The following is a 17,809-nucleotide window of genomic DNA, read 5'->3' as shown; positions in this document are numbered from 1 at the left end:
GAGTGGCTTTTGGTTTTGGTTCTTCCATTTTGATATGGTCCTATCTTAGGCCAGACCAAAATGTCTCCTTTACTAATTTGGACACTTCGAAATGTCCTGCTTCAACAGAGGCAAAATCGCCAGACAGTGCTGGGGCCCAGAGCTGGCCTCAGTCTCAATATTTCAAAGAGATGAGTGGAGACAGCTTTCTGATTTTGGCTGGGATTCTATCAATGCACTGTGGAAATAATGTGGCATTTCATGCAGCTCAGAAACCTGACTCGACTTAGATATGGCTGTGATTAATAATAAATGGGAAAATGAATCAATGATTATTTAATAAGTGTAGTTCATCTGGCAGTCCAAAGTTTTCAGAACACAGGGCTCATCTGAGGAAGTCAGAGAAATGTCTTTGGAGACAGGAAAAGTCAGAAACTACCGCGTATGGGGTCGGTGTGTCCTTGGAAACACTGCCTGCCTGCTGCCTGCTGCTGCATAGCAGCGTTGCTTCAGCTGATTTCTCCGCCCATCGGCCAGGGAGCACCCACCACGTGTAAGCATTGTGCCAGGCACTATATGTCACCTTTACAGCCCCTGCCGCTTACAGATGGGAAAACGGAGTCTCAAGAAATTAGCTGACCTGTGCAAGTTTGGAAGTGAGCTTGATTCACACTGTCTCGGGGGAGCACAGCCCAAGAGAATCTCCACGCAAGGGATCTCCTGACAGTTTGTCCCCCTCTGTGGGACAGGGAGCAGGGGAATTCTGGCCAAGCTGGCATTGGAGTTGCCCTGGGCAGGGGTAGGACAATGGGCTCTGCTGGGGGCTTACTGTTAGGGTTCCTGTGCGCCTCCCAGCGCCTCTGCTTTCTCCTTCATATTGCTTTTTGTATATGGGGTGTGTTACCCAATATCCCTTCAGGAGTCTGGGCCCCTCTCATAGCCTCTCATTTCCAGAGGCTTCCAGGGGGTGGGTGCTGGGTGATTCCTATGCCCTCTTTCCTTTCCTGTCCCTTCTGCCGTCTGCATGCCTCCCAGAGTCCAGGCGTGAGCTTCAGTGGAAACAACACAGACTTTGAGCCAGAGCACCCTGGGTTCGAATCCCAGCTCCATCACTGATGGTGCAGCCTTACACGTGTTGCTAAGCTCCTCCGACCCCATGGAAACATGGGAACACCAATAATAATGCCACCCACCCTATGCTAACACAGGGGCAATGCCTGTGGGTCCTTAGCAAGCTTTCCTCTCCTCCTCTCCAGGAGTCCTTTCATCCCTGCCCTGGGCCCCACGGAGGCTTGGTTCAGCAGGAAGGGGAGGTCTGGCTTGCTTGGTGTAGCAGGGCCAGGGGTGGTCCCGTGTCTTCCGGGATATTTACTGGGGGTGTGTGGGCAGTGTAGCAGCTAATCTGATTATAGCCAAATCTTGTTATAGCATTTCTGCCCGGAGTGCCATTTAAAAAGCACTTAGGGCTGTCCCCGTAACACATTTACCCTGAGGCCCCAGGGATGGGGCTGCCACAGGAAATGTTAACCTGGAGAGAGAAAACAGGGCAACTTGAGAAGCCCCTCTCCTTCCCAGGAGGCCCAGGATGTGGTGGATTTTGGAGGCTGCGGGAAGGGGAGGCGAGCTCATTTCCTATTGTTTCAGCCCTAGGGGACGTTGCTCCCACAAGGCAGAGTGGTTTTGTTTCCTTTTAACCTGCCCTGCCATGCTCCGTGGAGGAGCCGCATGAGGCCCTGCCCCAGAACTCTGGAGGTGGAGGCTGTTTCTGGATGTGCAACTGTGCGGAGGCTCCTGACTCTCTGAGCCTCAGTGTCCTCATTTGTAAAACGAGGATGGCAGCACTGGCCTTGCCTAGTCATAGAGCTCGTTTGGGGGCCACCCAGGTTTATTTAAGTCCAAGACTTGATCAAGCTCAGAGGTTCTAAAAGGCTGCATTGACATCACCTGAGAACTTGTTAGAAATGTCAGTTCTCAGCCCCCACTCCAGAGCTGCAGAACCAGATGCTCCAGGAGGGGGTCTTGCAGTCAGGGTCTCCACCAGCCCTCCAATCTTACCATTAGCTTCATTCAATGCCATGGCCTCAAAGTGGCCGAGTGGAGCTGGATCTCCTTCCAGCCTGGCTCTGCTCTAAGGGAATACTGGGGGCTGGGGTAGGGTTGGGGCTGGGAGGAGCGTTCCAGAACAGTTTGCTTCTCCTACCAACAGTGAAGGCCCAGGAAAGGAGGGGCAAGGATAAGAGCATCAGCTTTCAGGTGCATTGTGCTTCTGTTTCCCAAACATTTTACATGCATGCCTCATTTGAAGAGCATTAAGCAATATTCAATGAACAGGCCACCATAATTATCCTTATTAGCAATAATTCTGAAACTAGCTCACGCATGCATATCACCTCCACAAACAGCCTGTGAGTTTCTTGAGGACAAAGGACACATCTTCTTTTGTTGCTATATTTCACATCCCAAATCTCCCCATCTCCAACCTTTATACCCCACTATGGGCCTGAGTCTGTGGCCTTTGAACCTTGGCATGCCTGGGCACCCCAGGAGCATGCACCCATAGGCGAGACTCCAGGCTTCTTCAGGAGGGGTGGTCTACCCCTCCCCTCCCCCTCTTCCATACGCACCTGTAGGTGTCAGTGGCTGGCACCTTCCAGATCTGGATGCCCTTCAGGGGGCCCTCGCTCCCCACCTCCACGCTCAGGTTGGAGTTCTGGTAGGCGTTGTTGCACTGCGCCTGGGTGGGGCCATGGGGCCCACTGGCCCCACATGTGGTGAACAGCCAATGAACTGTGGCACAAGAGGAGATAAGAGGAGAGGCAGTCACTCGTGTGGCCAGGCCCTCCCTCCTCCAGGGGCCTCCCTGGGTGGCCTCTGAGATATCTGCTCCATGGCCCCAAACCCTCCATCCAAGATGGCACCAAGGTCAGGGCAAGAAACACCAATCAGCCATCAAACTGAAAACTTCCGTAGAAAGCCTACTATGTGCCAGACCCTGAGTCAGAGACAAAGATGGGGCAGACTTAAGATGGACCCTGGCCTTAAGAAGCTTACAGGCTACTATGAAAGACCCAAAGGGATGTCAGGACAGCAAGAATAGCAAGCTACAGGAGGGCCCAGCCAACACTGCGCTAGGGGAGTTCCAGGAAGGGGAGAAGGCCCCTGCAGGTGGGACAGGCGTGGGCAGTAGCTGGGTCTTCTCCCAGTCTCTCACTGAGCCTAGCATAGTGCTGGGCAAACAACAGGTGCTCAATCTGTGCTATTGTTGACTGCAACTAACCTGCTCCCAAAGGCTTAGCATTACATATAGGAGCCTCTTAGCTTGGAGACAATTGAAAAAGAGAATTGAAAGCTCTGTGATGCTACATTGGCCCAGGGACCCAGGCCGGTGGTGGGAGCAGGAAGCCCTGCACTCCCTGGCCATGGCTTGGCCTGCCTGTCGGGTGCTCCCTAACAGACCTGCAGCATGGCGGGGCTCAGCCTCCTTATTAAAACCAGCTTGCATTTGCAAATGCAACGAAAGCAGCTTTCAGGCTCTCTATGCAACAGAGTATAAAAAATGGAAAAACAGGTCAAATTTGTCTTTGGTGCATGCTCCTCCTTTTCCCAGCCCCCCTCCCCCACTTCCTGGTGTTCTGTGTCCCATGCAATGTCCCTGGGTGGCCTTCTGGGGGCAACACAGGGACACTCAGCACAAACTGCCCCCCCACCCCCCGTGGGCCATTTCCTTTCAGACTTTCTGTCTTTGAGCCAGATCAAACCTTGGGGAGTTGTCAGATCTCATGTTGGCCAGAATTCTAACATTTTTACAACCTATAAAAACTTTTAAAAAGGTGTTGTTGATAAACTACTTTTACTTAAAATACAAAAATCTCATAAGATTGCAGAAATTCCCTTAAAAGAGAGATTAAGTTCAAGTCTAAGGAAAATGATAGAAACATTAATTTGGGCATGCATAATTTTGCTAAGACATTAAAGTGAAAACATTTTGAAGACTGCACTAATTTAATTATGTAAATGTGAAAGGTTAACTTGGGTTGCCGATGATAAGCAATAGATTGAGACTGCCGTGGGCAGAGTTGCTAATCTGAAAACTGGGCCAGTTTTGGTGGGTGTTTGTCATGCTGCCCTGGTCCAGAGGCTGGGAGATGGAAGTTCTGGGTGGGGTTCTAATGCATATGCTACTCAACACGGAGTCCTCAACACTTTTCTGGGCTTCATTGTTTGTTTTTTGGGTTTTTTTTTTTTGCAAAGGAAGATGTTTATTTCTATTTGGTTTCTGAATGGTCATTTCAAGGGCTAGAAGGTAATGGAGCCATTCACTTTGGGTGTGAATGGCTGTTAGTTTTCTGATTTTTTTTTTTTTTTTTTTTTTTTAGACACAGGGTCTCATTGTAGTGGTGCAATCATGGCTCCCTGCAGCCTCAAATTTCTGGGCTGAAACAATCTTCCTGCCTCAGCCTCCTGAGTAGCTGGGACTACAGACCTACCCCACCAAGCCCAGCTAATTTTTAAAACTTTTTGTTGAGATGGGGGTCTCACTCTGTCACCCAGGCTGGAGTGCAGAGACACAATCAAAGCTCACTGCAGCCTTGAAATCCTGGGCTCAAGCGATCCTCCTGCCTCGGCCTCCCAAAATACTGGGATTATGGGCATGAATCACCATGCCCATCCTCTATTTTTATTATAAAGAGGGCAAACCTGCTAATTCAGACTCTTTATAGAATGCATTTTTGGCAGAGCTAGTTTGACCAGTTGCCCTTTTACCCACTCCTGTGCCCAAAATATATATGTGGGCTGTGCTACATCACCACGTGAGGGGTGATGTGGAAAGAACACAGGCTTTGAAATCAGCATGAACACCAGGGTTTGGGGGCAGCTTCATCATTTATTGATTAGGGGATCTTGATCTAGTTCCTTTGTCTGTAAAAGAGGCTGGATTGGCATATTAAAAGAAGGGGGCAGGAAATTTTGCTGCTAAGTCCCAAACTCTAAACATGTGAGTGTGTCCTTGACTCGTTTCTGTGAATATGGATCCTGTGCCAACAGCACCTGGGAATTTAAAGTCAGTGGGTTGGGGAGGAGGGATGGGGGCAGGGAGAAAAATAAAACCTCAGAAAAGAAGTTGTGAAATCCACTCCTCTCCTTATCTATAGTTCCTTGAAACCTGTTCTGCAGACCCAGGCTTTCCTTACAGCAAGCAGCCTGGGTGTGGGGGTGGCCTTATCAATCACAGGGCAGAAGCGTGGCAGCCTATTTAGTTAATTCAACCCTGAAAATGAAAGAATACATATATCTATATTAGATAGATAGATAGATAGATAGATAGATAGATAGATAGATAGATAGATAGATGGATAGATAGATAGATAGATAGAAAATAGAAAATAGATAGAAGATAGATAGATAGATGGATAGATAGATAGATAGATAGATAGATAGATAGATATGATAGATAGATAGATGGATAGATAGATAGATAGATAGATAGATAAGATAGATAGATAGATAGATAGATAGATAGAAATAGATAGATAGATGATAGATAGATGGATAATAAAAAAAAAAAAAAAAAAAAAAAAAAAAAAAAAAAAAAAAAAAAAAAAAAAAAAAAAAAAAAAAAAAAAAAAAAAAAATAGATGATAGATAGATAGATGGATAGATAGATAATAGATAGGATAGATAGATAGATAGATAGATAGATAGATAGATAGATAGATAGATGGATAGATAGATAGGATAGATAGATAGATAGATAGATAGATAGATAGATAGATAGATGGATAGATAGATGGATAGATAGATAGATAGATAGATAGATAGATAGATAGAAAAAAAAAAAAAAAAAAAAAAAAAAAAAAAAAAAAAAAAAAAAAAAAAAAAAAAAAAAAAAAAAAGATAGATAGATAGATAGATAGAGATAGATAGATAGATGGATAGATAGATGGATAGATAGATAGATAGATAGATAGATAGATAGATAGATAGATAAAGATAGATAGATAGATAAAAAAAAAAAAAAATAGATAGATAGATAGGATGGATAGATAGATAGATAGATAGATAGATAGATAGATAGTAGATGGAATGGATAGATAGATAGATGGATGGATAGATAGATAGATAGGTAGATAGATAGATAGATAGATAGATAGATAGATGGATAGATAGATGGATAGATAGATAGATAGATAGATAGATAGATAGATGGATAGATAGATAGATGGATAGATAGATGATAGATAGATAGATGGATGGATAGATAGATAGATAGATAGATAGATAGATAGATGGATAGATAGATAGATAGATGATGATGGATAGATAGATAGATAGATAGATAGATAGATAGATGGATAGATAGATAGATAGGTAGATGGATAGATAGATAGATAGATGGATGGATAGATAGATAGATAGATAGATAGATAGATAGATAGATAGATAGATGGATACATAGATAGATGGATAGATAGATAGATAGATAGATAGATAGATAGATAGATAGATAGATAGATAGATAGATAGCTATGGTTTGGCTGTGTCCCCACCGAAATCTCATCTTGAACTGTAGTTCCCATAATTCCCATGTGTCATGGGAGAGACCAGATGGAGATAATTGAATCATGGGGAAGTTTTCTCCATCCTGTTCTCATGATAGTGAGTTAGTTCTCACAAGATCTGATGGCTTTATAAGGGGCTTCCCCCTTCACTGGGCACTCATTCTTCTCTTTCCTGCCATCATGTGAAGAACACATTTGCTTCCCCTTCTGCCATAATTGTCAGTTTCCTGAGGCCTCTCCAGCCATGCTGAACTGTGAGTCAATTAAACCTCTTTCCTTTATAAATTAGCCAGTCTCAGGCATGTCTTTATTAGAAGCATGAGAATGGACTAATACATATATGAATACATATTCTATATATATATACATGAATACGTATATATATATGTGTGTGTGTGTGTATAGATATATTTTTTTTCTTCTCAATAGAGTGCTAGGGAAGAGATCTAAAGGTATGGGCTTGGCACACTACCTGAGCATCTCACCTTCAGTGGGAACCACTTCAGCCTAGGTTAGATTATTCCGAGGGTTCTGAAATATTCCCAGAGATGCTGGGCTTCTACTTCTGGCAAGGTGAGACATCTGGTGAGGGAGGAAGAAGGGCTTAGGCTTTGGATTCAGATAGGCTGTGTTCTCGTTCTGGATTTTGCTGCTGGCCAGCTGTGAGACATAAGGTAGATTGTACAACCTCTCTAAGTCTCAGTTTTTTAAATCTGAACAATTGGAGACTGTAAGATATACCACCTAGACTTTCTGTGAGAATTAGATGATGACCTAGGCAAAGTGCTTAGCACAATATTCAGCATTAGAGATGCACGATGACTACAGTTTAAAACGTGTGTAACTTTGCATTCACGTTTTCACTGTGGGAAGGAGATATCCAATCTCAAAATTAATGTCCTCCATTTCATAAAGGAGGGACTCCAGGGTCATTTCTCAATAAAAGGGACCTGTACTTTCCCAATTCAGTGGACATACATTAGTCTCCAGTGGTTTCCATACACAAAATTTTGTTTTGATTTTCAGTGATTTCAGATGGATGGGCCTAGAGAGGAAACGCTTTCTAAAGTGGATTCCGTAGGAAGAGAGGATTTGCCATCCTGTGTCAGACCCATGATTTATCTTGCCAGAATTCTATTGCTCCCAGTAGCCTTCAAGGCATGGTGGTCCTCCCTGCCTCGGATGGCTCTGATCCTCATAAATCTGCCCAGAGTTGCTTGGGATCAATTTATGATTCCTACCAGCACCGCCTCTGGGGGTGCGGAGTTTCTGAGTGTATTGCTCATTGTGTGAGGGCTGTCCTGCTTCTCATGTGTAGGCTGCTCCAGCTTCATTCTGCTGGTTCCCTTTGTTCATACTGTCTGCAATCCTGTAGTCATCAGAGAATGTCACAGCACAGTGGGACCTTGGTGATCTCTGAATTCAGTGTTTTCCAAACCACCGGAGGACCTTTCACATACAGATTCTAGGGACCTGGAGATTCAAATTCAGTAGATCCTGGGTGGGGATGAGAAGGCAATACTTGAAATATGTAAAAAGCATTCTCCAGAGAATCTAATACTCGATGAGACTGGTACATTAGTCTTCTGTACCTCATTGTCCAGGTGGAGAAACAGCATTTTAGGGAGAAGTGACTTTTCTGAGCCTATCAGTATTGGAGAAGGAACCAAAATTGAGGGTTCCTCCTTCTTGGACCAAGGGTCCTTTGGGGGTGATTAAACCCTTCCAAGATTTCTGCCTTGAAGACTTCCAAGCCTTGTCAGATTGTCCCCACATGAGTCCCTGATCCACCTTGTCTTTCTCAGAACCTTACTTAACACCAGAATCTGATTTTCATGATTGACCCACCAGAGCTGTGGGTACCTGTGACTTTGCATAAGGGGACTCTTTTTATTCTGTTTTATCTATAGTGTCTCTCTGAAGCTGCTCCATACACTATTGACCTCTCTTAGCTGTGCACTGGACTGAGGCTTGCTGGGGACAGACTCTAATTATTTCCACATCCTTGCCCAAGGGGTAGGCTCTTGCTTCAAGCAGGAAGAATCTGGCAGGTACTTCAGGTAGGGTAGACATGAGATCAGCTCTACGCTAAGACAGGTTGAGTCAGAACCATGAGAAGACAGGCAGATGCTAGGCTGATTTTCAAAAGTGTTGCTGAAGTGGAAGGCAATGGGCACAACTCTGTGGATCAAAGTGAGCAGGTCTAAAACCAGAGAGGCAAGAGAGTTAGCAAGAGTGGTTCCAGGGGACAGGAGGAGTCAAGGTGAGCCTTGATCCCCAGGTAGAAGCTGTGTGCTTCCTGACTTGTTTTGTCCTTCTTCCTGGGTAAGGAGTTGGGGTGGGAGGCTGCACCTCAGGCACCTGAGAGGTAATCTCCACTCACGAAAGGAGTGAAAACCTCTCAGTGTTTACTGTGCACCTAATATAGGCCAGTCACTGCGCTTTCACACATGCATGAAATGCCGTTATGCCTGCTGCAACTTTGTAGTGCTGCAAGTGGAGTTACAGTGTTCCCTCTAAAAATCAGGAAATTAAGTTCAGAGGAATTGGGTGGCTGGTCTGCAGCATACGAAGTAGATAACTGGTCTAGCCAGGAACTAAATGTAGATCTTCTGAGTCCAAGTTCAAGGCTTGAAAAGGGGTTCAGCTCCCCAGGAAATCCCTAGGGAACACTTTTGAGTGTTTTTTTTTTTTTTTTTCCTTTTGAAATCCCTGAGCCTGGGGCTCAGTTCTAGCCAGGACAGACCATATGAAGGTTGCTCAGGCCCAGAGAGTAGGCAGGCCACTATGAGGGGACAGGTGAGAGTGTGGTCAGTGTAGTGAGGTGAGTGGACCCTCCATCCCAGAAAGTCCCGCAATGGCCCCTGCAGTCGCTTAGCCTAGCAGAGTGTGGGCTGTGCAGGGTCAAAGGCGTCAGCCAAGGAGAGAAGGTGCTCAGGGTGAGGCTCTGGTCCCAGAGAGGACATGGGAGCAAGACAGTGTCATAAGGGAAACCTAGTAACTGGAGTGTTTACAAGGTCAGGAAGCAGAGACATTAGAGAGAGAGACTGTGTCATAAGCAACAGGACAAAAATCCCAGTTTTTGGAGAGAAGATCAAGGTCATAGTGAGACTAGCAGTGAGGCTGGCTTGATGCCGAGCAGACAATCTAAGGGTCCCCATATCTCCCCTGCTGAGGGTCTGCCTTGGTCCCTGAAGCCCTATGGAGCTGTAGGAGGATCAAATGGTCCCCAGGGAGGATCTGGGATGGGGGGCAGAGGAGGGAGGTCACCTGCCTCTTTCCTCTTCTCTCAAACAAACAAACCTATTTTATTAATACTCATTTATGAAAGAAAAAAAAAAGAACTGCCTTATCTCATTCTTACACATACCACATACTGGAAACATAGTTTAATACTCATTCATATCTAGACTGTATAAAGAACCCACACATATCAAAATACCGATTGGTTATAGACAGTTGAGTACAGAAAAGTCTATTAAGCACTGGGTTTCATTTTAAGTACATTGCAGCACCCTCCAAGAAGAAACAAATCAATTAGTAATAAACAGTACATCGCTAAAAAAATAGGCTAGACAGTGATTGTCCTGGTTTTACTACTGTTGCTAAGCCATCTCATCTGTTCAATTCAATGCAAAGAAATAAAGCATAATACAAAGGAAAGTAAGTTCTCGATCATCACTATTAATCACAACAGCAAGGATCTGCCTCAGTTTGGAGGCCTGTGTGTATTGTACCACGGAAGAGCACTCAATGCTTCATATGGATCATTTGTACAAGTTTTGTTCAGATCCATGGCATTGAATTTCATCCACATCCATTGACTGAACTAAATGCCATGGATGCTGTGGATACAGAGCCATTTTGATGGGCACCCTAGGTCCCAGTAAATAAAAATCATGACCAAAATCCAGGCAAATATAATAATTCACCCATTTCTTTTTTTGAGATGAAGTCTTGCTCTATCACCGAGGCTGGAGTACAGTAGCACGATCTTGGCTCACTGCAACCTCCACCTCCTGGGCTCAAGCGATCCTACCACCTCAGACTCCAGGGTAGCTGGGACCACAGGCACATGCCACCATGCTCAGCTAAATTTTAAATTTTCTGTACAGATGAGGTTTCACTATATTACCTAGGCTGGTCTTGAACTCATGGGCTCAAGTGATCCGTGGCCTCCCAAAGTGCTGGCATTACAGGCATGAGCCACCATGCCTGGCCTCCATATTTTCTCTTTTTGAAGAAACTGGGCTATTTGACCTGCAGCATTTCCATGAGTCTGAATTTTGCTGATTCCTTCTCCATGGTCCAGTTCAACATGTTCTCTGTCCTGCAAATTGCCAACTAGATCCTTTTGCAAGACTACAGGTCATGTTCTTTCATCAGGAGATACTTTGTGTCTGATTATTGCTCTCTTTTTTCATGTTAGCACTTATCAAACAAAGCTCAATGCTTAGAACCATTTATTTATTGCAAGTTGCAAAATAATGTTATTCTACTTATTTACCTCTTTCCTCATACATTAGTTGGAATATATTTATAAAAAGATGCTCCCCCTAATCTACTATTTGGGTTACTGAGTAATATGGTTCATGTAGAAAATGCAGAATAAATGCTGAATTATTTCTCCTTATGTATACATTTCAAGATACTGAATTGGTCCTCTATCATCCTCTGAAGCTGGCCAATTAACTGTTTGTACATCATTATGAATCCATGAATTTAAACATATTTTTGAATTTTAATTAATCACAATTACTATCCTCTGAAAGCTCAAATGATCACATCTTCGGTCAGTGGTTGCCTCCCGGGTCCTTTTGACATGACCCTAGTAGACTTTCAAGGCTTCTTTGCTATATGGTATGACAAAATATTTCTTCTCCAGACCTGGAATCAACCATTTCCTCAAAAGCCCTGATTTCTTTTAGTGGGAAAAAGTATTTTAAGTACATATTCTGGGTGCTATGGAAGCTTTTTGCTACTGGGTTGGTGATTGTCTATTTTTTTGAGTGAACAGAGCCAGGAAATACATATGTGCATGCATATATGTATATCAGTATAAACATACATCTATATGAAATACACATACATATGTATATGACAAGGTACATCATGAGTTCATATTGATATTTCCAACTCAAATTCAGATGACAAGACTTTTTATTTAACCTCGTCTATATCATATCTGCATTTCTTTTTTCACACTGAGAACCATGTCTCTCAGGAACACATGTGATAGTTGAATTAGAATATATTGTAATTATTCACTTACTTTACCTCTCCTTACACACAGTATTAGAGTCACAATGCTTTACTACTACCACCATTATTAATATAAAAATCGAGAGCATTCAACTTTTTTTTTTATATGTTCTTTCCATTCTCCTGTGATTTTGTGTGGCATACTATACACAGCTGCCCTGGGCAGATAGCCATTACATATGGTGCTCTTTCCTCTTTATCCCTTACTTAGTCATAGTTCTGTAAGTATTTATATTTATTGCTCACATCAGCTGTTATGTTGCTATTTCTGTAGTCATTTTTGTTGTCCGAAGCTTGTTTTAAAGTAAATTCCTTAGAAAGGGGTCACTGGAGAAATATTCCTTGAATTATTTGAGTGTTGATAATATATTTTTCCCTAGAGTATATTAAAGATGCTATTCATTTTCTTGTTATATAAGGTGTTGCTGTCAAAAACTGATAATTTTAAATTTCCTTCTCTAATAAGTCACTTGCTATTTTGCTTAGGTGTCCAAAGTATTTTTTTTCTTTCTCTTTAAAGTCCAGCATTTTACTAGAATACACATTGGTACTGCTCATTCTGGGTCAATATTCTTAAGTATACAGTGTGCTCTTTTAATAAGTAGCTTCAATAAGGATATTTTCCTGGAGTTATACTTTTAAGTATTTTGTTTTGTTCTAGTTATTCGGTTTTCTTCTTCAGGTCTATTATTTGTATGTTGGATCTTCATGTATATTCTAGTAAAATTGCTGGACTTTAAATAAAAAGAAAAAAAATACTTTGGGCACCTAAACAAAATAGCAAGTGACTTATTAGAGAAGGAAATTTAAAATTATCAGAGTTTTTGACAGCAACACTTTATATAACAAGAAAATAGAGTCTTTGATGTGTGTCATCTTTTTCGTTTTTAAAAATTTCCTCTTTTTAACTTCTATTTCTTTCTTATAAGGCATAAACTGTTGTGTTTATTGGCTTTTTGTTCCTTCCCTTAATAGGTTAGCCTTCATTTTTGAAAATAGTTTTTCTTTTATTGCAAATTCTTTGCTGAACTCTAGCACCACATTTCTGAGTTCTTCTTACACTGACTTACGTTATTTTTCATGTCTTGTATTATTGTTTTAGTGTCTTTTAGCTCATTTTAAAACAAAGTTAGATTCTGACTCATTCAATAAGCACGTCTTTCTGGCATGATTTTATTTTCTGTAGGTGTGTTATTCTGCCCTCTGTGTCCTGTTTTCGTTTTCTTATTTTAATTTTGAATGATATTTGATCTTGATGCTCTTCTGTTATGTATTTTTATGTGAGATTAGTTTTCCTGGATTTTTAGGGTTCAGGAGCTTTTTTATTTCACAGAACTCCCTCTACTCCTTTTTTTAATACAGTGTTCAAAAATATGGCAGTTTGGCCAGGTGTGGTGACTCATGCCTGTAATCCCAGCACTTTGGGAGTCTGAGGCAGGTGGATCACCTTAGGTCAGGAGTTCGAGACCAGACTGGCCAACATAGTAAAACCGTCTCTACTAAAAAATACAAATATTAGCCAGGTGTGGTGGTGGGTGCCTATATCCCAGCTACTCGGGAGGCCGAGGCAGGTGAATCACCTGAAGCCAGGAGGCTGAGGTTGCAGCGAGCTCAGATCATGCCACTGCACTCCAGCTTGGGTGACAGAGGGGGACTCTGCCTAAAAAAAAAAAAAAAAAAAGGCAGTTTGCTTTCTGAGGTTTCTGACTGTTTCTTTCCTTCACTTTTATCTGCACATTCTCCTATTTATTTATTCTCTATTATCCCTTTCCTACCCAATATTGATTTTACCCCCAGAACTTTCTTCTGCAAGTGGGCCCTTTCCTGGAATGAGGTTTGCTGGCCAGGCTGCTCCAGCCCCTTCAGATCTGACTGTGGTACTCATGGTCCCCTGCACTGGGCAAAGCTGCTCCCACTTTTGGAAGCTGCTCTCAGACTGGCTTTCTGTAATTTCTAGCAACTAGCTCTTGGCTATTTGGGGGTTCTCCTGTTCTCAGGCCTGTTTCTTTCCTGTCTTATATCTTGTATAGATGCTGATACCATGCAGGTCTTATGGTTGTTGGTGCTTTGACCTATCTCACTTGCATTTTGAAGTTTTAGAGAAGTGCCTTATCTTCAAATTTTGCTGTCAGTGTTGTTCATGGGTTTTCAGTTTTGATATATGGTTGTTCTGTGTTTATGTAGGGATTCGGAAAGATTAAAAAAAATACTATGCTGTTACCACGATCACTGCCCTCTTCCCAGAATCCTTGAAACATTTTTTAAATGTAGAAATCCTTTGAGCTCATTTGCTATGGTGAGCCCCTGTATGCCATCTATCTGGTCAGAGCCCTCACCTGCGTTTCTATTCCTGGGCTGCAGGTTTGTTTTTTCAGATTTCACCTCAGGGACATCTCCAATGACCATGGTCTAGAACCTGCCATTACTATGCTCTGCCTATTTTCGATACAGCTCACTAAGTATAATTTAACCTTTTCTTGATAGTGCTACCCAGACTTAATGAGTTGTTTAGGGCTATTTGACTCTTCACTAAATGGCTTCAGGCATAAATATAGTGACTCTGTCTCTGCTGGCAGGTGTCTCTTGGTACTGCAGTGTGTCCACCCATGTTTAATCTTACTTTACCTCCAAGATCAGGTGAGGGCATGAGAGTGGCCCTACCCCTCTTCATGTATCCGGCTAAGGGGCAGTTAACTGCAGGAAATCTTTATGTCACAGTTTTGCAACATATTTATATTTTGGCATTTATATTTGGTGGATGGTGGAAGGTACTGGAAGTCTAACTTCAGACAAAAGGATGTTATCATGATTCTGAATGAACAGGGTTGAGAATGTTGAGGCCTTCAATTTCAATGGACACTTTATGGTACATTTCTCCTCCAGTAAGCCTAGCTCCTTACAACCACGATAGGTCAGTAGATAAGGAAGGGGGAAGAACTGTGACTTTTGTCTCATAAGTCATGCAATCATATACAAAAGTTAAGCAATTGGCCAGTGATTGCAAAGTAAACCTGGGGCTAGGTGAGGAGGGGCACATCACCTTTCCTCTTCCTACAACACAAACTGTTTTCAGTTGATGAATTTTCCATGCTGTTCTTCCAGCTTGTTTCTCAGACTGAATTAATTAATTAATTAATTAATTTATTTATTTTTTTGAGACGGAGTCTCGCTGTGTCACCCAGGCTGGAGTGCAGTGGCGCGATCTCTGCTCACTGCAAGCTCCGCCTCCCGGGTTCACGCCATTCTCCTGCCTCAGCCTCTCCGAGTAGCTGGGACTACAGGCGCCCGCCACCACGCCCGGCTAATTTTTTGTATTTTTAGTAGAGACGAGGTTTCACCATGGTCTTGATCTCCTGACCTCGTGATCCGCCCGCCTCGGCCTCCCACAGTGCTGGGATTACAAGCGTGAGCCACCGCGCCCGGCCTCTCAGACTGAATTTATTTGCGTGTATGTGCATGCACATGTACACACACGTGTGTGCTTGTACACATACTCGTACGTATGCTTGCATGTGCATCTGTGAGCGCCTGCCCATGTGTGCCTGTGTATACACACCCACCCCGTTCATTCAGGCAAAGCTTTCTCTCTGGTTCTTTGTGGATGATGAGAAGTCAGGGGTGGTAACAACAACAAGGATCACACCAGCCCTGTCTTTTACTGGAAATGCTCACTCACATGATCTCATTTTTACTTTTATATTATTGTTTCCTTTGCTCCAGACCCAGTTCCTCTAGACAGGCGGAGTGCCTGATGATGCTGAAGTATCTCATGGAACAATGACCAGAGGCCCGTCTCCCTCCCTACTGGCAGGCAGACACCCCTTCTTGGAGAGGGACTTCCCAGTGAGCTTGACCCCATCAATAGGGCAGCAAGCTGGGGTTGTCTAGATAAAAGCTGCTTTCAGGGCTGAATTGCCCTAAGCAGCTCTGACACCCAGCGATCTGCAGGAGATTTTAATGGCTTCTGTGATGGCTGCTGTATTGTGTTCGCAGCCACCCCCTGCTCCCCAAGGGAAAGTCAGGAACACAAGGGAGAAGAGAAAGGTCACGGGAAAAACACTACCCTGAAAGCAGAGCTGTAAAAATTAAGTTAAGGGAGGCCTCAGGGCTAATTTGGTTATTTCTAACTTGGCTTCAGGCCAGAGTGGGGCCAATAAAGTGTTTGATATCAGATGGGTGCTGTGGACTCAGCCATCTGCAGGTTACACATAATGGATTTGGTTTTGAGGCTTAAGTGGGAAGTGGTTGGTGGTTTAAATATCAGCTCTGCCACACTCAAGCCCAAAGGGTCATGGACTTCTGCCTTGTCCATTCCTGTCTGCAGATGGGAGGGATTTAATCTAGTGCACCACCATAGGGGTTATGTGATTAGGACTTGAGGCCTCCTGCTGTAAGGTTCACTAGCACCTAAGAGAGAGGCAAACGTGTGGGAAGCCCCAGCTCCTCACTCTATTCTAAGTCATTCCTGCTCATTGTTTGGTTCTAACTCATGATGATTGAAATCTCTACAAGGCCCTTGGGATTGTAACACTTCTGACAGATGAGCAGACGGAGGTGCAGGCAGCCCAACTGGCTAGGGGATTTGGAGCTAGAAAGATGTCCCGACTTCTGGGTCTAGGTACCAGATCCTCTAAAATGAATTGGAGGACTGAGACGCATATGAGAAGATATGAGATCCAAATTTCAAGAGTAGAAAAGAAAGCAGTGGGGAAGCATTAGGACCAAATACTAGACCAAGAAGAGAAGGCAAAGTGTGTAAGACTAGAGGACTAGAGAAAAGAAGGGAAGAGATGCTTCCCTCCTATTTTTGTCTGTAATGCAGTCATGGTGGCTGGAGTTGCAGCAGCCATTTTGTAACCATGAGGCAACAAGCATGAGGAAAAGGCCAAGAGGATCTCAGAGATGTGAGTCTTGACATTATCAGGCACTGGATAATGACAGTAGTCACTTCTAGGGCCACTGAATTAACATCAGCAGTCATCTATAAAATAATTTTTGTTGTAGGACTGGACTAATCCTTGGGCTCCCAGCCATTGGCTGGATCCTACTTCAACCTCAATGGAGCCTCCTAGAATCAAGATCTCCCAGCTACTTGCAATGAAACACCACTGACCAGAGAATCCTGCTGCTGTCTCTCAAAGAGCAGTGCCAACCTGGATTGGAACCAACTTTCTCGTGCTTCTTCTGACACTGCATGTGGCCTTCTGCCTGACTTCTTTGGTGAACAGCCAGGCACCCTGGTCATTTCCCCGGCCCAGTCTGGTCAGCCAAGGCATGCTCCCCTACTCCACCCACCCTCTGCTGTGTCTCAGTGCACTTCACCGTCAAGGCCTTCAGAGCTCTGGGTGTTGCACGGATGTTGCGGAAGGCCTGGAAGATTTCCGTAGGCCACACCAGTCTAGAGTAAGAAGTAGCATCTTAATATTAGTAGCCAGTAGCATTTTCCTGATTCTGCTCCTACGTCCTTGAAGGAAGCTGAAGTTTTTTTCCCTCGATACTTCATTGTTAGGGCCCACATTCACACACATGTGTGCTCGGCCACCGCCACCCCTGTCCCCTTGACCTGCTTTATTATTTTCACGGCACATCACTTTGAAATGATGCCGTCTATACACTAGTTTGCTTTCTGCACTAGCACATATACTCCATAAGAGTAGGGCTTGTCTGTTTTGTTCACTGCTTTGTGTCCAGGGCCTAAAGCAGTGCTAGTCACAGAGAGGGTGGTTAATAAATCTTTGTTACATGAAAAACAAAACCAAAGCAAAATGAAATAGAAAGAACAGAGTAGCCCAAATGCCATCTCCAAACCCACCTGAGTGGTCAGAAGGAGGTGGTCATGCATGCCGGGGGTACAGTGAGTGGGTGCTGGGACACTTTTGGCCCTTTGGGGCCCCTGTTTTCGTGTTAGAATGTTTAAGATGGACAAACCAGAGTGGTTTTGTTAGTGTAAGCGGACGTTTGCTGAAAGGCCTTTTGTCTCTTACGCATGATTGGATGGGGGTGGGCTT

At 43.7% G+C, this 17,809-nt stretch overlaps 1 protein-coding gene across 1 annotated transcript in view; it reads right to left on the bottom strand.

Annotated features, from left to right (window-relative positions):
- ALK (ALK receptor tyrosine kinase) overlaps positions 1-17,809 on the bottom strand; it is a 525,427-nt gene that overhangs the window by 58,472 nt on the left and 449,146 nt on the right. The window contains exon 12 of the mRNA XM_030799790.1: positions 2,604-2,766. Coding sequence (XP_030655650.1) covers positions 2,604-2,766 — 163 coding nt within the window. The remainder of the gene's footprint in view (positions 1-2,603; positions 2,767-17,809) is intronic.

Source organism: Nomascus leucogenys, chromosome 19 (genome assembly GCF_006542625.1).
Source record: "Nomascus leucogenys isolate Asia chromosome 19, Asia_NLE_v1, whole genome shotgun sequence".
Classification (NCBI taxonomy): domain Eukaryota; kingdom Metazoa; phylum Chordata; class Mammalia; order Primates; family Hylobatidae; genus Nomascus; species Nomascus leucogenys.
This window is presented reverse-complemented; position numbering and strand designations above follow the sequence as displayed.